Source organism: Gadus morhua, chromosome 13 (genome assembly GCF_902167405.1).
Source record: "Gadus morhua chromosome 13, gadMor3.0, whole genome shotgun sequence".
Classification (NCBI taxonomy): domain Eukaryota; kingdom Metazoa; phylum Chordata; class Actinopteri; order Gadiformes; family Gadidae; genus Gadus; species Gadus morhua.
This window is the reverse complement of record NC_044060.1, coordinates 20,942,953-20,967,269: the sequence shown is the minus strand read 5'-3', so window position 1 is coordinate 20,967,269 and position 24,317 is coordinate 20,942,953. Positions and strand designations below refer to the sequence as shown.

The 24,317-nt window shown below is 42.9% G+C and overlaps 1 protein-coding gene across 1 annotated transcript in view; it reads left to right on the top strand.

Annotated features, from left to right (window-relative positions):
- The first annotated feature begins 14,837 nt into the window (after positions 1-14,837).
- The window catches only part of cntn3b (contactin 3b), a 47,903-nt gene continuing 38,423 nt past the window's right edge, over positions 14,838-24,317 (top strand). The window contains exons 1-2 of the mRNA XM_030375777.1: positions 14,838-15,308; positions 20,909-21,044. Coding sequence (XP_030231637.1) covers positions 20,990-21,044 — 55 coding nt within the window. The 5' untranslated portion in view covers positions 14,838-15,308; positions 20,909-20,989. The remainder of the gene's footprint in view (positions 15,309-20,908; positions 21,045-24,317) is intronic.

Below are 24,317 nucleotides of genomic sequence, written 5' to 3'. Positions count from 1 at the left end.
ATTTGCTCAAAATAATACAACTAATTATTTAATTTGACTCCCTCACCCTGATCATCAAGCAATCATGCCTAGGGCACCCAAATGGCTAGTAGCGGCCCTGCATTTGAGGGGTAGAGATTTTGTTTTTAAGATATGGGTGAAAAATGATTGACAGCTATTGGCCCTGAGGTTCCTCTGGGGGATTGTTCTAGAGTCAATCCGGACCGGATACACTAAAGCAGGCCTATTCAACTAGCGGCCCGTGGGCCAAATGCGGCCCCTCTCAATTTTTTCTGGCCCGCAAGAGGTTGCATGCAAAAAATAAATAAAATAAAGGAGAAACATAGTTGAATGCAAACCAGGTTTCTGTGTGTAGCCGGTGATACTAGCCAGTATCAGTATCCCACAATCAGGAACTGGCATCACTTATTCCGACAATGTTTGGCTCAACCGATACGTGTGAGTCTTGCTTTTCTCATATGAATGCCATCAGAACAAGGGCACGTTGCTCCATGACCTATGAGAAGCTGCATGAGTGTCTCAGGATGAGCCAAACTAGGCAAACAAGGCAGTGCAATCTTTCTCACTGACTCACTGGCTCAAAATGTCTCATATGTACAGTAGTTCTGTTTTGTGATGATTCAAACAACATTTTTTAATTCTAAATACGTGTCCAAAATATGTGAGAACAAAATCTTTTATAACGATTAAAAGTGAAGAAGGAAGGAATGCGTCTGACAAGTTTATTCCATGTAGTAGTACTATATATATTAAGTTAACACTACTTTAAGTATGATTTATTTGTAGCGATTCATTCACGTAGTTTTACTCTGTGTGGCCCATGAACCCCCAGTGATTTTCCTTTTCGGCCCACTTGATAAGGAGGTTGAATAGCCCTGCACTAAAGGCTGTTGTAGGTCCTCACCTTCAGGAAACAATACAAAGGCCAGTGGAAGCGTGGTGACAACATTCGGTTCTTTCTCTATTTCGTTCTCGACTTTGGAGTTGCCTAATCTAGTCTTTCGATGGAGGGCTAATCTAGCTGCCCAGTGCCCATGCTTGTCCTGCTGTGGCAGTTGCATTGATTCAATAATGAGCAAGCCAAAGCTCTGAGCAAATTTAACACTCCAGAAATAAATAAAATGGTGTGAGTGGAAAATATCAATATGTTAATCCTCTTCTTTTTTTACATTTTCCTTTACTACCGTGCACAAAATCATCGCACAGCGCATATCGGAGGTGATTGCGAAAACATAATAAACCTTTTGACGGGCATTTTAATACATAGGCTCTGATGAAACCAGCCGGCAACAACACCATCAGATGTGAGATAGATAGCGATAGAGTGCGTAGGGACGGACGGACGTGGTGGTGAAAACCCATCTCGATGACGTATGTGCACGTGATTGTGTGGCGCGTGGCGGCGCTTGATTGATTGTGTTGTTATTGCTAAGAACTCTCTTCCTGTTGCCTCTGGGACCCCTCTCGATCTATCCACTGTCTGTTTATGCTGCTGCTGCTCATATGTTTTACAGCGCACCACTCGGACCAGCCGGGGGGGGGGGCTTGAACAATTGCTTTATTGATGAATTCGTCCATACCACGGGGAAAAGAGAACCTTACAGAGGCGCTTTGGGCTGGAGGTGTTGGTGGATTTAAACTGCAGTGAAATGTATGCATGGTTTTAAACAAATGTGATATGACTTTAATATGGAGAACACGGATTAGTACGGAGATGAACACAGCAGGCAGGTTGTATTTAATGGGATTCTTTGGGGCCGCTTTGCATCCCAATTCATCAAATAATTGTTGTCATAGGAACATTATTGAATAGGCAGTCGGGCGCTGGCCTGTTTTATGTGTACCACAATCAAGCACACAGAAACATGAATATAACTCAGGAATTGATATGTGATGCTTTGAGGTTGAGTGTAGATCCTGAAGTTATTCTAACTTTCAAATTCTAATTGTAGGTAATCACAGGGCTGGTGCTCTCCTCAGCAATATCGATCACTGAAGATTCTACCCTTTGTGTGTGTGTGTGGGTGTGGGTGTGGGTGTGGGTGTTTTTGGCCACTAATCAAATACACTTACCGGCTCCAATTGAAATCAACTAGTCTGCAATATGGTGCTTGCGATGCAGTTTTTAAATTTAATTATTAAAACAAGAATAAATATTGCAGGCAAAATATTTGTAATTCTGGCCAAGATAAGCTCCAGGTTCCTGGTGTGAGTCAACAGCGTGGTCGGGGGGAAGTGCAGCACTGAAATATTGATAAGAGCACTGCATATTCAACTCGGTCCTTTGTGAGTGCTACTGTGATCTCTGCAACATGTTCACCAATTAAATATTTAATGCGTTTAAATAAAAAAAAAAGAGAGAAAAACCTGAACGCTCTGACCACGGCCATGAGTGACATCATGGGTGAAGGGGGGGACAGGGGGGTGGCGTCCCATGAGGAGGTTGGTGGTGTAGATGTTCTCAGCGCAGAGATTCAAGCCTCCTCCTGACGTGTTTGGCTTTTACATCGTGACGTCACATCATAGTGACATCACGCCTCCATTATCGGAGCCTACGAACAGCTTGATGTTATTTTGTTGGTATCCTTTGTTTTTATTTGTAATTAATCATGAATTTTTTTTTTTATTATAGTAAGACGTTGCATTTCTTTGATACTGCCAGAACGTGTCTTAAGTGAGAGGTGACAGAATTAAGTTTTCATTCATTATGCAGGATTTTAAAGTTGTATGACTATTTTCGGTTCTGGAAATTGTGGTATCGCCAACAAAACGTTTGATGATGGAATGGAATCCATTGTACAAGCCCTGTATGACATTCTTTACACTCATGGCCAATCCAAAATGGGGTTTCAGGGCATTGATCACAAAGGCTTTGATTTATAAAAAAAAAAAAGCCAATTGTTGATTCACACTTTGAGCATGACCTACAAACAATGTGACCTACAAACAGTGGCTTACATGTGTAATATAGAGTTATTTCCTCATTACATCGCCACAATGTGTTTGTTTTAATCTTGAGACGGAGTGCATCATTGAGCATGCTCCTTATGTTCTTCTGTCTTGTTTGAGGTAGAGTTGAATCGCCACGTAGCCTACTGCCCTGGCATGCTATTGTGAGTGTCTTGAATCGTTTTTTGCCATCTCAAGTTGATGGAGTTATTTTTTCTTTTGTGTGGACTGGAATGTTTTTAAAAAAGCTGGAAAACACATTCTCTGAAATACCATATATACGTGCAGACAAGTCCTTATTAGTAGCTTTAAGATTTGCGATGTTCAGCTCATTCACATCACGGGGAAGGTTACTCTTGATGCTCCACATCCAAGAACATCCAAGAAGATATTACAGCCAGAAGACTGAGGCTTTCAAAAGTTTTCAAAAGTAAGAAAATGTTAGAAAATAGTATTTTCACGTTGAAATAAAGCATTCAGTGTGTTGCCGCTATAGATTCAGAAGTTCTAAGGAAAGGCACAAAAAGCAGGATGGAGCGAGATCTTGACAGCCAAAGAATCAGGACTGTTCCCCCCGCGATTCAGAAGTGTTGCATTTCAGCGTTTCAGCAGTTTTTGCTTGATGGATTCTGATCACAGTAAAGATGACCTGATTGGTTTTGAAATAAGTGGTCTGATATCTAAATTGGCTCATACAGAGGCAGGTGCAGTCAACTGGAAATGGATCGTCTTGCAGCGCATTTCACTCAATAATTGCTGTCAAATTGCTTTGCCTTTTCTAGAAAGAAAGATAATATAATTGTCCCGGCCTATATGTAAATAAGTAGGCCTATCCACCTTTACAGCACAAACCAATGCAGTTGTAGGCAAATTTGTGATGTTTAGGGTCAATGTGTGTTATTGGCATAACCAAAAAGGGTGACACACCTTTTCATTGTTTCCATAGATTTTCTATGAAAGGATGGCATGATTTTCTTATCAGGAAAGCATGGTTGTCGTGTTTGAACTGCACACACAAGAGACTCAACCTTGAGTTGACTCACATGGTCGTACAACTTGTCACATTGTTACCTGTTGTTTCCCCCATGCCGTCCCATTTGTTGGCAAACACAACACGACGGATTACCCCGTAATGAATCACTTAAGAACAACCAGATGCTAGTCGCCAACGAAATCACCATGGAGGAGGGGGAAAAGATCACCGCAGGCGCAAGAAGTGAACACTTAAAAGTTTTTCAAGCGATGTCGATGTCGACGACACCGTGCGTCCGGTGCGTTGCGACACGGGGGACGAGGAGGACGAACTAAACACGATTAGCATGCTCAACACCAGCGTGAGGCTATGTTGTTTTAACACCCACAATGATCCCTTATTGACATCCGTGCAAGCTGTTGCAGGGATGATGGAACGGCACGGGTGAACATCAGCCCAGCGAGGAACCGCAATCTAAATGGTCCTCGGAGAGCCAGAACATACTCGGAGTAGCCTACTGCGGTTTTATGAATACAGAAGTGTCACTTCGGTAAACAACATAAATTAAGGTTAATTAGGTCCTTGTATCCGGGGTGCTGTATGGAATAGCTATGAATTATTGATTCGTTTTTTGGTATCATTTTGTACAGGAGCGAAGGCTGAAGCAAGTGATTATGCAGAATGAAATTGAAGACTTGGAGAAGAAGTGTTATTGTTTTTTTTTTTAATTGAGCCTTTCTTGCTCCAATTATCCCTCGATGTTCTCATTATGTGAATACGATAGTCAGTTTATGTTCTTTTTATTGGAAAGTCTAAAAGGAGATAACATTTTTAAGAAAAAAGTGTTTTGCCATTACATTTTATCATCACATATCATCATTTGTTGTTAATAAATAAGCTAGGTTTAGCACCAACATCCACACAAAACATTAAAATGATAAAAAATGGGCAAAATGACCCAAAAAAAAAAACATAAAATGAATTCAGATAAAATGTATAATAGCAAAACATTGGATCTTTTGGTAACAACAAACCAAACAACAGTATACAGTCTGTGGAAGTCTGACCGTCCCTGGCATTTCCAGCTCGTAAAGGAGCGCTAACAGAACACTCTATCTCTCGGAAATAATTGCTTTTACCTGTAGCAGTTGTTACAAAAGTAACGCAGAACATCAATCAAGTGGTGGGGAAGGAGTTCAGAAGACAGTGAATGCTGTAAAGTACAGTAATATAGTACAGTACATAGTACTAGTAATACCTATAAAAAATAATAATAATTTTTCATGGTGGCTGACTCACCTTCTCCCCTCTTCCTTCTTTACTTGTACATAATCCTTTTGTATGGAACCCACCAAAGTAAAGATAGTTTGAGCTAACAAGAAGGTTGTTTTCTTTGTTTAATTAATACCACTGGGCCTGTATGGGAGAGTTCATGAAAGGCGGTTGTTCATTCAACCCTGACTAGCCATGTTGTTTACACCACTGACAAACAGACAACCAACACAAATTGATAATTTTTATTTAGCATTTGCTATGATCTCAACTTGTCCGGTATATCAATGCACCAGACTTATTTCTTCTCTTCTTTAATTCGATGTACTCGAATATATACATATATAGAGAGAGCGTAGCTTCTAGTTTTACCATGAAACATAATCCACATAGAATATGCACTTTAATAGCGATCATCAATCACCAGCATGACCAAGCAGGGGTTTCGGTTCAACAGTTTGTCATCTGTGGTTCTTGTTGCTAGGAGGAGATGAGGTCTGCATGGACTATCATCATCTCTATGTCGTTTCCAACCTCTTGCTCAGAAGGAATCAAAATCAGAAAGTGTTTTATTTTCATGCAGAGGAAGCCATCACATACAAGGACTTTGCATTGTTTGTTTGTGCTATTTTTAGGGTAATGGGGAAGAAACAAGACGCAACAATAATGCTACTGTATATTCCATATGAATAAATATGCGTGTGTGTGTGTGTGTATTTGTTTGGATGAATGTGTGCTTGCAAGCATGCCTGTGTGTGTGTGTGTGTGTGTGTGTGTGTGTGTGCGGGTGTTTGTGTGTGTGTGTGTGGGTGTGTGTGTGTGTGTGTTTGTGCCATTGTGCGTAATGTTGAGTTTTGCTGAGCCTCCAGTTAAATTTAAGTTAAAACAAGCTCTGTGATAGGTGATAGGAAAAGCCATTTATTAACCCTAATAAAACTGCCAAACTAGCCAGGAACCAGCCCATCCATCCTGTCTAAACAGCCGGCCCAAAGTCACCATGATCCAGGCCTGAGTCTCCACTTATCCTAATATATTTACTATCTGGAAACACCGTCCATTACAGTTATGGTATCCAAGGGGCCCCATGGATAGACTCATTAGTGTGATACAGGGCATATTATTCAACTAACATTAATATAATACAATGTTTTTACTTTGTACACCATTAGATTGCCAAAAGAGAAATGTAGCTCACCTGTGGTGGAAATTTATAATTAATACTTTAAGAAATTAACTCTATCGCAAGTGCTTTTTTTCCTTTCATCTATTTATTATTTGTGCTTTTCACATGGACTCCTGCCTTTTCCTCTTGATTATGGAGCATCAAACGCACCGTGAAAGCCATTATAAATAAGGAGGCATACCGACTTGAATGGAGTTGATTACAGAGGCACTTATTACATTTTTTTAAAGAAACAAAAAAACGAATTATATCCCACTGTCTCACACCTAAAAGTAACAACCACATTTAGACTTTCCAAGACATTAAGATATGTCTCGTACAATTTAATGATCACATCAAATCGCACACCAACACCAACACCTTGCTCCGCACACACAGTCCCGCGCCCCCCCTCCCGTCCCCTCAGGCTAGGACCACGCTGTTAGAACGTGGATGATGATATGCATTACAGTTCTGTTCCTTGACAGTAAATCTGTTCATGGGTTTCTGTGACAGCGCCTTTCTATTCATGCCAGCAACCTTTCCAACAAGAAAAAAAAAAAAAAGGATGGATGGTTGCCGGCGCATTCTCCTGTCTGCTCCAGCAAACAGAGCAGGGGATGACACCGTAGAGAGCCCAGCCGTGGGTATCTTCTGGCTTGGGGTGGCAGGCTGCCAAGGCAACATTAGCCCACCCTCCATTCTCTTTTGGCAGAACCATGTGACGGGACCGCAGGAAGCATCTTCATATCTTCTCATCGAGCCTGCAGCAGGTGAAGGAGAGCCTCTGCCTTTCACCTGCTAAGGAACCGAGGAAAAAGAGAAGAATATTGTACACGAGAAAAAAAAAGAGCAGCACAGAACTTGCCTCAGTATCCTCTGATGCTTTGGTCTCATGTGAGCTGCTCTTGGTGCTATTGCCATTTTTGGAGATGATTTTCTCCCAAATCGCCTCATAGCGAAATATATAGTAGCTGGTAAGCATTTACAGCTTCTTGTGGGATTAAAATATGTGCTGTGACTTGAAGGGAGCCCTCGATGACCACATCCAATGCGACTGAATAACCTTATATAACAAAGCAGTCTAAGCTGCGTACATAAATACATTTCAAGAACGTTGACATGAGTTTTACTCAACAAATGGAGGGTTTTTAAAGTAAAGTGCCACAGCGTTTGCAAAATTCCATTGTTCTCCACATCACCACAAATACACAGAAAGGCAGTGCATGGATGTGCCTGCTGCTCCAGAGGCAAGGGAAGCCGTGTATGCATGCACACATATGAGGGTTGAACCATCAAGAAGTTTGGAGGATATAAAAGATGCCATATCGTTTTCCTAGGCCTGTCAGGAAAGACGCAAAGACAGTTGTGAAAAACGGTGGCCTGCCTTTTTAAACTCTCAATAGCAGGATGTGTGTTGACCATGCTCGCTACTCTAAAAAGGCCCAAGCAAGGTCACCGTTTTGTTATTTGAAATTCAAAATCAACTTCAGAGAACATGGTGCTCTCTGTTGGCCCTTCCAAAAGGTCTATTTTCTGCCAGTTCCACAATTTAACTTATTTATAGAATTAGAGTCTGATTTATTTCAGTCTTTTATGATATTTCAAGTTTTGATTATTTGGTGTATCATATTCGGAAGTTTCTAAGAATATTGGATATATGAAACCTTTAAAACTCCCCAAAGTCTGAACAACCCCAAAGTCCTGAGGTGCTCCAAGTCGACAAACTATGATATAACCTAAGGACACGATTAATTCCCAATGTCACAAACATAAACCAAAATAAAACTAACTGGATTAAACTACTAAACGACAGGCGGGACATGTTTGCTCCTATGAAATAGAGCTCTTCAGTGAATCCTCTTGGGATTTTAAGGTAGGCCGATCTTGTTAATTCAGAAAAACAGAGCATGATTTTTTTTTACATTGAATGCATTTCGCTTCCTTACATGGTGCTGTCGGAAGAATGTACAAAACTTGTGTGGCAAGCCCACACGCCTTTTAGAAAAGCGTGCGTGCAATTTACTCAAATTCTGTAGGCAACTTATTAAAGCGTGAGTGCGATTTGCTTCAAGAGCGCAAGCGACTTACTAAAGCGTGCGCACAACTTACTAAAGCGCGCACGCCAGCTACAAATCGCATGCGCGCTTTAGAAAAAAATTACTCCTGACATTCATATTACATGCAATACAAAAATAATAATAATATTCACCTGATCTCATAACTTGAGCAGAAAAAAAGGTGAACTGTACATAACCTTGTTGACATCTTTTCGTCACTCAAAGTGAAAGCGCAGCGGGAAAAATATTTAAATCATCTTATTGGGAGCCACAGCAAACAAATAGACATAGCAAATAGCTGCTGATTGATACACTGTTCATTTTATGCTATTCATCACATGGCCTAAACCTGGTGAACAATCAGTGTTTTGAATCAGGGTAGCTTAAGGTAGTTAATATATTCAAACCTGTGAGTTAAAGTTGGATCAAACACATTTCCATAATAATGTTTTAATTTCCATCAACAGTTCAATACTGTTGAACCTAATGAGGTTTCAACTATATCTTCGCACACAACATCCAAAAAATAAACTAAAGATTGACTGGCATTTAATACATCCCACTACGCTAGTAATAATAATAATAATAATAATAAATTACATTTATATAGCGCTTAATATGGTACTCTAAGACGCTTTACATATTGCCCTATCAAAACTATGTAAAACAGACTAGGAATAAAAGAAAAACAGAGGTTAAACATGAAGAATAAGGTGGGAGTTAGGTGGGGAAGGCTAGTGTGAAAAGGTATGTTTTGAGGGCAGATTTGAAAGAAGAGAGGGTTGGAGAGACTTTGATGTGGGAGGGGAGTGAATTACAAAGGGTGGGGGCAGCAACTGAGAAGGCCCGATCACCCCAAGTCCGTCGCTCAGTCCGTGGAACTTGTAGCAGGTTGGCAGAATTGGACCTGAGGAATCGGGAGGGGGCGTGGTGATGGAGGAGGTCGGCAAGGTAGGGGCTGTTGAGGGCCTTGTAGGTGACGAGTACGATTTTGTAGTTGATTCTCTGTTTAATTGGAAGCCAATGGAGTTCAGGGAGGACAGGTGTGATATGTTCTCTGGAGCGGGTACCAGTGAGGAGGCGTGCAGCTGAGTTCTGGACATATTGAAGTTTTTTGAGGACTTTGTTGGTGGTGCCGTAGAGAAGACCATTGCAGTAGTCAAGCCTGGATGAAATGAAAGCGTGGATGAGTGTCGCAGCAGCGGTAGTGGACAGGTTGGGGCGGAGGTGGGCAATGTTTCGGAGGTGGAAAAAGGCAGTTTTGGTAATATGGTTAACATGGGGGAGGAAGGAGAGAGTGAGAGTCCAGGATGACTCCAAGGTTACGGATTTTGGTGGAGGGGGTGATGGTGGAGCCGTCAATGTTAAGGGTGAAATTCAGAGTGGAGTGAGTGAGGGTGTCAGGACCAATGATGAGGATTTCGTAATTAAGGATTTAAGTAATTAAGCAAGGATTTAGTAATGTCCCCACCGTTCGCATTGTTCATCAAAAACCAAAGACGTGCTGTGGTTTCCACGCAGCAAATTATGGCGTTACGTTTCTGGGACATCTACCCTTGCAAATTTAAATGAGTGAGTCTGAGGGGAAGGCTTGCCCACCATGCATTGCACCTTCATATCTTGACCTGGTTTATATGGAGGATTATGAGGATTGCATTCGTATGAGTTTTATTGAAGAGTGATTGAGGTCACAACGAGCACTATCGAATGACAGCAGCAGTAGGATGCGTATGGATCCTCTACACGTCACCTGACTGTGTTTGAAGTGATAAATCCCAGCAGGGGACTCACATCGCGGCGGAAACCACATTTCGTTTGATGCCATCTAACTCACCTTGGGATTATTCATTAATTCATATATTCATTCAGTCATTCGAAGATGAAAACGGCCCATCGCAGCACCAGGCTACTCTACTTGTGTAATGGAGATTCCTGTGCTGTTGTAAAATGTATACTTAGCAGGGAATGTACTAGAACAATTAAATGCAATGAGATTGAACATTTTGATGGAAAAGTCAATGAAATGTTAAGTATCATCTGTTAAATTGTTATGTCGGGTCACCAGTAGTATTTATTTATAGATTTTGAAATTACTGAGCTATTATGAGGGTACCCCAATGTGGAAAAAATGTAATATTGATTCATTAATCGGATGCTTAAATCCATCAGGACGTACGATGAATACAGATCCACATGAATCAGAGGAGCAGGTAGGGTGAGGGATCTTGCTCAAGGATGAGTGCAGGTAGATTGCATTTGGGATCGAACCCGGAACCTTTCAGCAAACCGCCTCCCAAAAACATCACACTATATTCCCCATCCACACTATCCTGACAGACACATAACTCACTTTGCACAGCTCACCTCCACCCCACCAGACATTACACCTATCTTTTTGGGTTCCACGGTATATTTTCTATAATATCATGTCTTGATAATAACTCATCTCTAATTACCTCCGGTCAACGTTTTTTTCTCCGAGCTCCCTAACAAGTGCATCCAGCTGATTAATGATGCTGCCCTTGACTGTTGGCCTTTTGACCAGCGCATGGATTTGTTGCAGACAGAAACGAGTAAGCACACTGTTTTATGATGAGACCATGTGGATGATGTTACCGACTCTAGTATACTGCAAGAGAAAAGCAAAGGGTCCCGCAGTCTGGCAGGGGGGAGCGCCTGTCCGTCTGTGTCCGACTGTCTGTACGGTGGGCGTGTTCACAATATCTGCCTCCACGTGGAAGTTATCCAACCCGTCCTGAACAGCTGTGCTACAGAGGCTCCATCTCTATTGGTCCTCCTCCTCATCAGAGAGAAGTGGTTTGGCTTTGAGCGTGCTCACACTGCCATGTGCTCTTCTTACCCTACGTTGGTATCTCTCTCCATGTCACATGACTCCAACAGCTTATTATAGAGTTTAATGATGAGTGCCATGTTAGGGCAGCACTGTTAAAAATGTGATCTTCTATGCATCTATCTACCTAGCAGTCTATCTTTCTATCTATCTATCTTTCTATCTATCTATCTATCTATCTATCTATCTATCTATCTATCTATCTATCTATCTGTCTATCTGTCTATCTGTCTGTCTGTCTGTCTGTCTGTCTGTCTGTCTGTCTGTCTGTCTGTCTGTCTACATATATATATTTAACTCACCTACCAATCCATCAAGTAAATTGTTCAATATTGCCAAACTGTTTGAAATCATTTAAAACAAATGACAATTTGAACAATTTCTTTTACTCCCTCATTGATGAAGGGGGATAAGAATGACATGCCCTACTCAATGGTTACCAGGCATGCGGGTGGACCTGCGTGGAGATTGGCGTTCTGCAGCCAGCATCTCCTCGCTTCAGGATGCATGCAATAAAAAACCCACAGCATCCACACTCTGGGCTGTACCTGCTATACCTTGGGTTAAGCCTGCACTATGCTAAATTTTAGTTTTTCTCAGTCGCTTTGGTACATTTCTCAGATCAGAATTGAAATTTGCAAAGCAGTAAGTGCATTTCTCAAAACAATGCGTTCAAATAGCAAAACACCATGGATTACCTGCAAAAGCCAGTCTCTTGCTCAAAATCCTTAGTTCATATCTCAAAAGTAAATATCTTTTTCAATGAACATGTCAGTGCCATCAGAATGACAAGTCCTTGTATCATTGTCTACGGATAAGACAGTCAAATTGCTTAGTCATGTTGTCAATATAACAGTGTACTCTGGAGGGATGTTCTGATGTAAACTATGGCTAAAGTTTTGAAGACAATTATTGTAAATTGTAAGTTACACCTTAGTGTATGTGGGAGATTGATTGCAAGAGACTGGACAAGATTCACATTTATTTCACATTTACGCTTTGACTGTTTGTACTGTAATTTGTTGACAGAACATGTCATTGCTAGAAATGTGAACATAGGAAAATCTCCTTAGGGTAAACCGTGCATGCATTGCTGTAGGAATTACAGTGCAGTCATCCTTCACCTCCTGACGTTCCTGTCTGTTGGGCCACAAATTCTCAGACAAAGTAACATTGTGTTGTGCTCCAGCTATATATATAATTGCCAGTTCATGTTTCAGGAGTTGCACCTTTGAGCTATTCCAGTAAACTGGTTGATCGTTGGTTGATCTAACACTTCACACATTTCCCTTCTAGAGGGAAAGTCAAGATTCACCTGGTAGCAATTGACCAATTCAGGACAGATTTAGAAAAAATAACAAAAAAAAGAGTCTAATGCCAGTGTATAGAAATGTATAGAAATATGCTTGACAAATTATGACAACTTGTTCAACCATTTTGCCTGTAAAGACTTATGCAATGAACTTATACCTAAATGTTGTGGGGGTGAGACTATTCCATACAGACCATTACAATACGTTTTGATCAACATGACATAAACAGTTGATAATGTAGGAAAGAGCAGAGAATTGTACATAATCATGTGCTTGGATGTACCAAAGCATTCGCAACGTGTTCAAATAAATGAGAAACTGTTTTTTTCATGTGCAAAAGTGACACACTGATGTGAAGATTGAACAGGTAGTTTTGAGAATTTCAATTCTGATCAGAGAAATGAACCAAAGCGACTGAGAAAAACTGTAAGCTTGCCAGGGTGCATACACAGAGTGCAGCATTGCTAGACCTAATTAGAGAGTTTCCATTTCCTCGATTTTGAATATAAAAGTAATATGATCTCAAGCCTTGTATTGCCTGTAGCTACTTTAAATATTGATGTACCCAATCACTTAAATATCAAAAGCAGTCACAAAACTCAAATGTATCAAACAGCATACTTCTATTCAGCCATGCCAAGCTTGACTTTGTTCTGAAGGAGAACAGTTAAGGCCCATTGCCAATCCTTATTTCCCCCTTTCTAAAACACTTCTTCCACAAGTTGGCGTCCATCTGCTTCTGAAGCTTACCCCTCCCTCTCACAGGAGGGAGGGAGAACCGGGGAGTCACACAGGGATTAGTATCCATGAAACATGGTCCACCCCAACATCCACCCACCTTTGTTCAATCAAAACAGTAAGGCCCAATCCCATTTCTACCCCTTCCCCTTCCCCCTCCCCCTTGTTTTGAAGGGGTAAGGGGAATGGGTAAGTGGAAGGGGTAAGGGGTAGAAATGGGATTGGGCCTTAGACCTAATCGCATTTCTACCCCTTACCCCTTACCCTTACCCCTTCCCATAACCCCTTCACCTTACCCCTTCAAAACAAGGGGGAGGGGGAAGGGGGAAGGGGTAGAAATGGGATTGGGCCTTAGGCCTAATCACATTTCTACCCCTTACCCCTTCAAAACAAGGGGGAGGGGGAAGGGGAAGGGGTAGAAATTGGATTGGGCCTAAGAGAGTCAAAAGAGTAAAACTGACCTCTTCAGTTTTCTTTGAAATATGCCATTAATGAGCAGGTCAGTGTTAGACAGGTCAGGCTCCAGGATGTCTGCTGGTATATGGGTGTTTCGCACCAAGAATGTTTGGACTGGGAGTTGAACAAACAGACTATCCTGCAACCAGAAAGGACAGAGCAGTGAATTTGAACGCCACAGATGTTTGTCACCGAACTGGCAATGCTCAATTTTGAGGGTGTGACATTTTTGGGGATTCCAATTATTACGTAAGAATAATAAGTACAAAGACAGACAGTAGGCAGGCATAGCAGTAGTCACAGCACATTGAATGGACTATGAGCTCTTCAACAAGGAAAGCAGTGGTGGTCAAGTTCAAAGCTTTTCTTTTTGCTCCCTGATGGATGGACACAGCTGATCACATGTGAGTGTGGATGGTTTGCTGTTAATTAGTGAACCCAGATGGTCACCTTCCCCAACACTGGTGGGCTCTTCCCCTTTCTGACCTGGTGTGCTCCACCTCTGGAAGTAAGGTTGTTGAGGCTGCGAGGATGTTGGACAAATGAGAAAGTGAGTGAGACAAATCTTGAGTGGCATCATTGTATTCAAATCAATTATCTATCAGAATGATATAGACATAAAAAGGGTCACTATTTCGAGAAATGTTTTTTCCAAATATAGGGCAACTAATCTACCTTGATTGATTGAATGAGAGGTTTTCCATTAAATTCCGGGGAAAATATGTTTGTTTATTATTACACATTTACACATGTTTATTTGAGAACTGCAGTTCATTTGCGCTTGAACTCATCCACTGTATTTATCTATTGTGTCATTGTCTCCTTCTAACTCCCTTGAAGATCGTTTCATATGACAAGCGTCAGACTGCTAACGTATACCAGTGGTGCAATGTTATTGCTATCATGCGTGTGAAACACGGGAGTATTTCCACTTGTCACCAGTGGGCGCCTCCTCCTCCCCCTCCTCTTCCTCATCCTCCACCTCCTCCTCCCCCTCCTCCCCCCCCCCCCTCCTCCCCCCTCCTCCTCCTCCCCCTCCTCCACACAAAGACTGGAGCCCGGGGATGCGCACACTACGCGGAGCTGAGCTCAGAGGCATCTCTGTCTTTCACTTGGCAGCATCTCAGCGGAGTGCAGCCTCAGCGAGGCTGTGGGTGGATCTGGAACATTACGCTTTAGCGTGGACCACAAACCAACACAGACAAGAGCAGCGAAAACCAAAACAAAAAAAACTGCGATCTGGAGAGTAAAACGTCTTGACCCAACTCATTAATTGATCGGGGGATTTTGGGGGCGAAATTGTGAGGAACCCTTTAGTACGAGTCCAAGGACCAAGAGACGGACTCAGCGCGGTGCGTGTGGTTCAGAAGCGACGTGCAGAACGCACGGGGGTCTGAGGCAGTTTGGCTTCTGAGTTCCATTCAGTAATTAGTGTCTTGAAATAAGCGATCGTTGGGGAGAGCTCTAATGGATTCTGGAATTACTATCAATCACATTTAATGAAGAGGGGCAAAAATCCCGCATTCATAAACAAGTAAGTATACCACACACACACACACACACATACACAAACACACACAGATGCAGACCTAATTGGCAATAAACAGGATTTGCAAAAACATTGAATTATCTTTATCCCTCCCGTTCATTGATTTGATTGGATAAGTGTTTACAGCTCGTGGCTACTCGTCGATTAAGAAAGGGAATAATACAAAAACCTAAATCGATGATAAGCCTTGGCTATATGACACCACCAGAGGCTTATTCTATACAAGTCCACACGGGTTCAGAAAATTTTATTGAAACGCTATAAGTAGGCTGTATAGGACTTAAATGACATCTGCAACTGGGGTCTTTCGTTCCCCCCCATCCTGCACACACTCCACACGGCGCGCGTCCTCCGCAGCGCTCACACACAGGAGCGCGTCAGTCCGAACATTGACTCGATTCAAGAAATGTCTCTGTAAAACTGTGTTCATAGTGTAAGCATACACGAAGTGGTCGTTATTTTATTGTTATCTATAACCAATGGGGGTCTAAATAAGAGCATTTGCCTACGATCAAGGTAGGACAACCTTTTTCAAAGAAATGCATCGCCATGTATATTAGGAATTAAAAGTAGACCCCCTCTGTTTCTCCAGGCAAGCATGTTTTTTTGTAATTATTTTCAAAGGATCCATAACAACGTAAACACCGCAGCAAACCCTCCTGTATCTTCAAAGTATATCCAACTAGTCAGCAGGGATCGGTCTTTCTCCCCTGTATTTATGTTTATTCATAGATCCTTTGGATACACTTTGAGAGTAACAAAGGCGCCTTGTGCAAATCTCAGATGATGCCATGTGATTAGGGATGCAGAATTACGAGAGCCCCCCCAAACCCCTCTCCACCTCCCGCCCATGTACCTCCGTAGGTCAAGAGACGAGGCTCCCGCGTAGCCAAAGAAAGCCTTTTGATCCAACGGGTAGGGTTTCAATTAGAGTTCATTCGTTGCGGGGCGCTTGTTTCTGCCAGGGTCTGCAGGACCTGCAGTGATCCACACATTATTAGCTTTAAGGGAGCGCGAGTGCAGAGCAGGCTGCGCCTAGTGTTCCCATCCACATTCATCTAATGCATGGGCAGCCCGAATTGCGAGTCGGTTCTTTTTTTTCCTCTCCTGTCTCCGCTTTAGAAATGCACCGGGGCCCTTGGCCCCGAATTAGCCAGCAGTTTAAGAGACGCGGTTGCCTCTATCACCGGCGGAAGTCACAAGGGGCGTCTGGCTGTTTTGTAGGGATTAAAATCCCTGCATTAAAAATTACACAGCTGGATTATTCCTGCCAGATGTTCCCTATATCATTTTTTGTAGGTGTAAAAAAACAACAATCCATTGTTTTTTTTAAAATAGAATCAAAGGCATTGTAAAGTCGTGCAGCACTGGATATCACAATATTGTGATATTTTAAAAAGATCCATGATATCCGGCCTTTTAATCCCCCCTCGCCACACGTACACACACATGCACAGACACACACACACGCAAACACACACACACACACACACACACACACACACACACACACACACACCCACACACACACACACACACACACACACACACACACACACACACACACACACACACACACACACAGACACACACACACACACACACACGCGCACACACACACACACACACACACACACACACACACACACACACACACACACACACACACACACACACACACACACACACCCACACACGTACACACATACAGGTAATTACGATTCTCTAATTAGCCTATTCGCTCATTAGCATATCTTTGGAGAGGAGGAGGGAGGGAAGAGGCGGGGAGGGGGAAGAGGTGGTGGTGTGGGGGTAGGGGGGGAGGCACCCAGAGGAATCCCAAGCAAACACAAGAAGAATAACGGGATCCAAGATGTGACCACGGAGTGTGATCCGTGGTCTCAGGAGCGTCAGCGCTGCCACGTTTGCTGTGGCCTCAGGAGCTTTGGTCTCCGAAACCAAACTGCAGGTGACACTTAGGAGGGCTTAAGATGCCTTAATTCCCCCATCTAGTGTTTGAGCTGCTGAGGAGGAGACGATGAGGCCTTACTGTGTCACAGATTGTCGGCCCTTATCAGCTCGTATGTGTTCTAGTTGTTGAAACTGCAGCGCTCCATCTGTAGCTGCCTTGGTGATCGGTAGCCCGTGGATGCTTTCACAGCCGTCAAAATGGTGAAAGATCCTTGGAACGTTACTTCAGTCGGTCAGGAGCGGTTTCATCAGGTCGTTGACGAGTGGGGTACGATATTGGGTTGGACATTCGTACCGAAAACTTTGAGAATGATTCAGTATCAGCAATCAGCATTTTTTTATCAAACCTAGTTGTTAACTTTGCAATGAAAATGAAAAATGCTTCTTCCCCCCTGAACTGAACAGATGTGAAAGCTATTACAGTCAATATTTTGGTGATGAAGACGATGAGGATGGTGATGATTATGGCAATGAAGATGATTCATTATTATTATCTTAATTATGACTATTCTTCTTTTTATTATTATGATTACGATCCTGTCCACACATCAGTATCATACGTTAGGAGATAGCAGCCTTTGGCTGATCTGCTGATCTGCTGACAATTTTTCCATAGGAAATATTGTGATTTGCTGCAAGCGAACCGAAAGTTGAGTCCGGGATCCTCCACGTTGAGGTGACGTCAACTCCCCCACCACCTCTACGTTTGGAGGACGTCAGCACCGTCCCTCCCTCCCTCCCTCCCTCCCTCCCTCCCAGTTATCTTGTGGTGGTGGTGCTGGTGGTGGTGTTGGTGGTTGTGGTGGTGGTGGTGGTGGTGGTGGTGGTGTTGGCTTCGACGATGGTGGTGATGGTGGTGTTGGTGGTGGTGGTAGAAGTGGTGTTGGTGGTGGTGGTAGAAGTGGTGTTGGTGGTGGTGGTAGAAGTGGTTTTAGTGGTGGTGGTAGAAGTGGTGTTGGTGGTGGTGGTGGTAGAAGTGGTGTTGGTGGTGGTGGTAGAAGTGGTGTTGGTGGTCGTGGTAGAAGTGGTGTTGGTGGTGGTGGTAGAAGTGGTGTTGGTGGTGGTGGTAGCAGTGGTGTTGGTGGTGGTGATGCTGGCGGTGGCGTTGGATGCTCTCTCTCCTAGCCCAAGTAGTTATCTTAAAGACGACAGGGGAGGCGTCGCTCGGACCACCCATGAATGACGAGAGACAACCTACTCGTCGTGAAGGAGTTGATCCCGTCGTGAAGGAGTTGATCCCGTCGTGAAGGACTTGATCCCGTCGTGAAGGAGTTGATCCCGTCGTGAAGGACTTGATCCCGTCGTGAAGGAGTTGATCCCGTCGCGATCACGCCTTGGCTTCTAACAGCCGAACGGGTTTATCCGTCAGAAAGCAACGGTGGTTCTCTCGAGCCCTGTGTTCTGAGCCGGCTGCTCACGGTTCACCGTGTGTGTGATCTGAATACCGAGCCGGAGACACAACATACCGTCAGAGACGTCCTCGCCCAGCGCACTGGCCCCTCTGCTTCCTCACTCTCTTATTAGATGCTTTCGCAATTATTATGCTGCCCATCTTTGGGAGCGGGGGGGGAGGGGGGGATGAGGTGGTGGGGGAGAGGGGGTTTAACCACCTCTCCTATCAATTACGTGCCAAACAACAGCGGTCTGCTCGCCGAGAAGTCATCTCGTTTTAATGTGTTTAGCCAACGGCTTCCATTAGGCCCTGGCCAATAGGAGCGGCGGCCATGTGTCGCCTCATTACGTACACGATCCTGAGCTCAGATCCCGTGCTCTTCCTTTCTTTTGGAAATAAGTAAATTAAGAAATAAAATAAAGGAAAAGTAATGTGTGTCGTATGTAACCGCAAATGCCAAGCATCTGCATGCCAGGTATACCAGGTATGCTTGGAGGGAGCCCCATAGTCTCTCTGTCTCTCTCTATCTCTCTCTCTCTCTGTCTCTCTCTATCTCTCTCTCTCTCTGTCTCTCTGTTTTTCTGTCTCTCTCTCTCTGCCTCTCTCACTTTATTATGATATAAAGTACAGTCTTCCACTTTATGCTGCCTAACTTGCAAGCAAAGTCTATTTCCAGCTGTTGTATTTTCTCCTGGGATGGGATGTTCCCGCCTCTATAGAATAGAAAGAGTCAGTTCCCTATAGCACAGACAGCGGACAATGCTTAATGGTGCTCTTGAACTGAAAAATAAAGCTCACATTTTCTATGTAGAGTTAGATCCCGAACCGTGTGATCCAATGGGATAGGATTTCAGAGTGGCAAGGTGCACCCTCCCCCCGTCCTTTGTTTTTTAAAAGACATCAGGAAATCCACTCTGAATCTCACTGGGATGTGCCAGTAGAGCAAATGAGGAACAATTACTCCCTGCTACAAGGGCTAAGCAGCAGCATTATGCAAGCACCGACTTGACTTATGCGTTGATTATATCGATAATCAAATCAGTTGATCCCCCCTCTCCACGCAATCACACACACACAAACACATAAACCCACACACCATCTCCTCGTCCATTTTGAATTACATGTCTAGATGTCATTCAGGTTGCTGTTCAGGCGTTGTTGCCGTTCACTTCCTGTCGACCAGAATTATCATCTGAAAACCGCAAGCGTTTTCCCTCGCGTCATTCTGCACTCCTGCTGCAAGAGTGTATGTGTGGGGGGGAACCATTAGGGTAATATCAGGGTCTGTTTCGTAGCTGCTTAAGATAGCACCGAGTTAATCCATACGACGGGGGGGGGGGGGGGGGGGGGGGGGGGGGCGGGGGGGGGGGGGCGAGGGTCGTAGGGATTTGGGGGAGGGATAGATTGCTTAATCCTAAAAGGGGTATCAGTTAGTCTTGTTACTGTGATGTAGGTCAAGGACCCCCTGCTGTGTTATCGATGCTGCAATTAGGGCTCTGCACAGGGTGCTGCTGTAAAGCCCGCATCAGAAAGGTGTTAATGACAATTTAGTTCAAAGGGCGTAGTGAGACAGGCTTTAAACGGGAATTAGACGTATTTTTTTCCCATTGTTGCAATAAAAGGGATGTTTTCCTGAGATGATTCTGAACCTTTGCCATCATGCCAGTCAAGTGTTCTCTATGTGTTCCAAACAATTAAAACGTTACCTCTAATTGCTTTTCTTCACGGTGAAGGGACTATGAGCTCATACGAGAACAGAGACAGCCAGTTTGCTAACGCTTGGCCACCACACCGCTTCTTGTTGGATGAAGTGGCACTTTTTGTTGCAGAGAGTACAGTACTGGTTCACTGTCTGCCAGCCCCTATTAATAGTCAGACAGGGAGGAGGGGAGAATCTTTTGAGGTCAATCCCGCCTTCACTCTCCGTCTGAAGTGGCAGAATTTAGCGTGTTATGAGGTATAAAAAATGCATTCTGCAAGAAGAATAAACCATTTCTGCAGCTGCCTATAAAAGAGCTGATTTCAATGTGAGGCAGAAAGAGAAGCACGCGTCACATTCTAATGAAGCTACTTTACAGCTACCTTTAGACCAACCTGTCCTCCCAGGGAAATGATGTGTGCAAGTTCGCCGTGCGTAATTGTGTTTTGTTGTTGCATTCATGTCAGGTTTGTTGCACATAATGCAGTATTTTAATTATATGCACAATTACCTTCCTTTCAGATTAAAATCGTCGTATGCAGGAGAGTGTGTTCCATTCACCAGCAGTCGGATGAGAGTCTAATTTGCCCTTGGCAACTAAAGATGAGGTTTCTATGGAAACAAATTGTTCTTCTATCAATCAGCGGCTGCCTTGCAGGTAAGGAGTTTCACCACATATTTGACTTGACGTAACTGCATTTGCTGTTTTATGTTTTTTTATGGCTTGACATCCTTTCCTTACACTGCAGACATATTGCTTACCACATATTGATTCTGGATTAATGTAGGGGTTATTAGCGCCTGTTCAGTGGCTTTATCCTGCAGACCCTGTATGCAAAGGATGCATTCATATAGGCCAGGGTTTAAACCCCAAAAGGAAAGGTATTGCTATCATCCTAATAGAGCCAGCTCCATTCAAATTATATATTTTCTCATAACGGTTTCCCATAATAAAATCACTCCAGACCTGCAGTTTTATAAGGTGTGTAAATCTGGGGGTCAGGTTTTTTTATTCTACGAAAGGAAATGTTTTTTCTACCCTAATAACTGATCCAGGGTTCACAACGGGTCCATTCTGTCAAGATGTCAAACAATCAAACAATGAATGTACAAATAAAGTCTGCAGGGCCAAGAGAGGAACGTTATTCACCCTGATGAAGGAGTGTGACATTTATTTTCAGTCACTTTGGCATGGTGTCCTTCTCTGGTCTCCTGACAACGTAGCATCGACATTCACTCTGTTCCTGTTTACGAAAATCTGAGATTAGTATCAGGATCCCCACGATTAAACCATTATAGCACAATGGACTGGCCGTTGGTCACTAGCTCTGCCCTTGCGGCCATCAGGGATCTAAATGCTGGCGAGGATGGGCACTGCGCAGTCAAACCATCAAATAAATGACATTGTGAGTGTACAGGGAAAGATATTGGAACAGGTCCATGGGGAATCCACACTGTGCCTGCTTCTTAAGTCAGCAGACTTAAGAGACTTTTGTACTTCCACAGGTCAATTCCTTTCTGTCATGGAGTAGCGTCAGTCACAGTGCGATTGTTTCTTCATTTGATTCGATACCACTCAGGGACGATAGCTTGTGTTTGACATGTAAAATATTTTCATGTGATTAAAATTGCGCTGTATTGAATTCCAGCGACAACTCTGTTTTCAAAGTATATTTAAATTTCTTATGTGAAAACAAATGTGCTGGATGGTGATTAGGGTCAAAGCAGAGGTTAAAAACAAACCAATAGTTTTGAGTATTTAATGCACAGCGGTAATAAATTAGGATGATATCGACCATGATATAATAGATTAAATCTGGTGCCGTTTCAACATTTTGATTAACTTTAATCTGTGGGGAAGCTTTTTTGGGTGGCAAGGGATAATGTTAAATATTTAAACGCTTGCAGCATCAGAGTATTTTTAATAAATATTTTAAAAGATTCATTACATGCATTGATTTCAGGTCAATCAAAGACAAAGACATATTTATGGTCATTACTAAATGTTGTGTTAAATATTCAAATGCTAAAACATGCTCTCCTCCACTCAGAATATATTTTTTTTTGATGCCTTCTTCTTCTTCAAAGGAATCTCTATAAACAGGGAAGAAGGAAGCAAAAGAGAGATGACGTACCTCATCATGTCAAATAGCGGAATGTTAGTCTGGGTCTGTTTGTTTTATATTTAGACACCAATGGAGTTGTTGTTGTCATAAAGCTAAACATTTAGTCTGACAGATGAGATTGTTACTAAGCTGGTCCGTAAGTGTGCACATCAAGCGTACACAAATAGACACACATTTCAATTTTAGCTATGACAATGCAATGAAGATATTTCTTAGTGGATAATGTTGCTCAACCCAAACATTGGATAGGAGCATGTTTCTTACCTCTTTCTGAAATATGATGGGGGTAGGAGACAAGTCACTATTAGCCACAATAAAGCCGCCTCCAGAAAAGGGCAATGAAAGGATTCATGAAATAGTACTTGCTCAGATCTGCATCAGGGTGTAAATCAGCATAACTAACGGTGACAGCAGACAGACGAAGGTGATGAAGGTGATAAGCAAGAATCAGCTGGTTCCAAGTGTTAACTACAGCTCTCCTTTTTAATGTTTATTATGCTGCATACAGTTTGTTCCTTGCTCACTCCATTAATGTGGATGGACAACTACAGTCCTACAACTTTGTAGATTATTAACGGCAATAAACCTTGATAATTAATGTCACCCTAATGTATCACTGGTCCTTAAGAGTGTCCTCTCATGCCCTAATTTGATTTAGAGCCATATCACATTTTCATTTCCTAATGGGGTCAACAAATAATAAAAAATAAGTATATTGCTTCATGCATTCCAGCTTCCTGAAACCATTTGTAATTTGAGCAGTCGGTAGCAATTCATATGTGTCAACCTCTGTTTATTTATTTATTAATTACAACATGCACTGTTCTACATCCCGGCATCGTCTTTTAAAAAGCATGCAAATGGTTTAAGTTTCGGGGCTTGGATCGTGAAGTAGAAATATTATATTTTATTAAAACTAGAAGAACAACAACAGAATGGGGTGGCCCTTGGCTCGAATGTCAAGCAGCTTCACAAGCAGCGTAACGTTGCAATGTCACATCTGTACGTGTGGCAATAAATATTTACAATTGCCAACACATTATAATTATTATCAGTTTTTCGCTTCTCTTTTCACGATAACACAATTATTTTTCCCTCTTGATGAATGTCTTCTTCTACTTTGCGTAATTATTTTTCCTCTGGGGGATAATATATATTATAGCTGTGTTTAAATGAGTCAGACATGCTCTTACATCTGGCTTACACCGGCATGCGTTGGTGGTGCCAACGTTGATTCAACCTCAGCTTCCTGCCTCCACAAACCCTTTTCACCTCCAGGTGAGGTGAAAAGGGTGAGCGCAGAGCAAAAGAAAATAAGCAATATTATTCAATCCTCTGAGAGCTAAGAGAGAACAAACCCAGCAGGCCCTACTCCTCTCTTGTCTCTGGTGTTCTAGTGTTGACCTCGGCACTTTAACCCATGGCACCGAGGATGCCCGGGATCAACACTCTGATCTCCCTGACCGGACATGGCAGTTTCTGTTGCCTTCCATTAGGGTTAAGGAGAGTCTGATCCCAAGTTGGGTCTGTTTTCGCTCCCCATCTCTCTCTCTCCCTATTTGATCTATTCCTCTCTCACTCACTCCCTATTACCCTCTCTCTCATTCTCTCTTTATTTTCTTTCCTCTCTCAATTGCTTCATTTCTCTCCCCCTCCCTCTCTGCCTCTCTCTCTCTCTCTCTCTCTCTCTCTCTCTCTCTCTCTCTTACTCTCTTGATTTTTCCCAATCGTTCCGTATCTCTGCTCTTGCTCTCTTCCCTCTCTCAATCTCCTAATTTCTCTCCTATTTCCCTCCGTCGCTCTCT